The sequence below is a fragment of the Merops nubicus genome, unplaced genomic scaffold, assembly GCF_000691845.1.
Source record: "Merops nubicus isolate BGI_N331 unplaced genomic scaffold, ASM69184v1 scaffold37321, whole genome shotgun sequence".
Lineage (NCBI taxonomy): Eukaryota > Metazoa > Chordata > Aves > Coraciiformes > Meropidae > Merops > Merops nubicus.
This window is the reverse complement of record NW_008588268.1, coordinates 1-1,055: the sequence shown is the minus strand read 5'-3', so window position 1 is coordinate 1,055 and position 1,055 is coordinate 1. Positions and strand designations below refer to the sequence as shown.

Here is a 1,055-nt window from a genome sequence, read left to right as displayed (position 1 = left end):
AATGGTGACCCCCAGGCAGCAGGAGTGGGGCCAGGAGCTCCCCAGACTCTGTCCTGGCACAGCCCACACTGCCGTGTGGTCTCCTGCTCAACCTGGTGCTGACATCTGTGTAGCGGCCGACGTCCACCTTCCCGAAGTGCAGCCCTGGGCAGTGGTACCTGTGGAGGACGGGGACACAGGGCTGTGAGCGCTGCCGGAGGCCTCGGGACTGGGCTGGGCCTCGCCTGCCAAGGGCTCCAGTGGGCACCGACAGCGGGCACCACTCACTTGAGAGAGAGGTCAGCAAAGATGGGGGCAAAGGACTGGCACTCGCTGGACCAGTTGGCAAAAAACTCGACAATCCAGGTTTTTTTTACGGGCGTTCAGTGGGGGGTGGCCAGCAGAGTCCCCCAGCACCCCAGGGACGGGATACTCACATCTATGGTCTTGTCGCTGAAGTACTTGATGTACTCAGGGCCCATGTAGAGGGGGGGCTTGCAGGTCATCAGGAACACTGCAACAACGGCGCTCCTGAGCCCCCAGCACCAAAGGCCCAGGCTGGGTTTGGGACAAGGCTTCTCCTTCCCCAGAGCCACCCGGGGGAACGGAGGCAGAGCAAGCCCGGGGGCAGGGGGCAGGCAGACTCCCCGCTCAAGGTGCCTCCTGAGCCCCCCTCTCCCGCCGCCACCCCCGGAGCCTGCAGAGACTCCTGACCCCTGCAGCTTCCTCTGGCAGCACAGGCCACAGGTCAGCCCCACAGTGAGAGGAGCTCCAGCCCTGCTGGCCGGCGGTGTGGAAGACAGGCAGAGACAGCAGTTGCCAAGGGCAGGCTGACCTGTGCCACGGCGGCACCACTGCTGCCCCGGCACAACTGGCTCTCTGACAGCTCTCACCTATGCAGAGTGTGAGGTAGAGCAGGCCCATGCGGATGTCGAGGCGGAAGAAGAGGATGGCGTTTGCCACTTTGCTGAACATGAAGATGTTCCCAATGTGCTGCTCGACAGTGACTGGGGAAGGGAGAGGACAGGAGACAGGGCTAGGGAGGATCCCGAGGGAGGACCAGACCTGGTCCTCCA

At 63.7% G+C, this 1,055-nt stretch overlaps 1 protein-coding gene across 1 annotated transcript in view; it reads right to left on the bottom strand.

Annotated features, from left to right (window-relative positions):
* Positions 1 to 986, bottom strand: part of TMX2 (thioredoxin-related transmembrane protein 2) — a gene marked incomplete at both ends in the record, with an annotated part of 1,234 nt that extends 248 nt beyond the window's left edge. Inside the window, 4 exons of the mRNA XM_008949218.1 lie at positions 86 to 158; positions 268 to 344; positions 417 to 493; positions 873 to 986. Of these exons, the coding sequence (XP_008947466.1) occupies positions 86 to 158; positions 268 to 344; positions 417 to 493; positions 873 to 986 (341 nt within the window). The remainder of the gene's footprint in view (positions 1 to 85; positions 159 to 267; positions 345 to 416; positions 494 to 872) is intronic.
* Between the last annotated feature and the right edge of the window lie 69 nt (positions 987 to 1,055).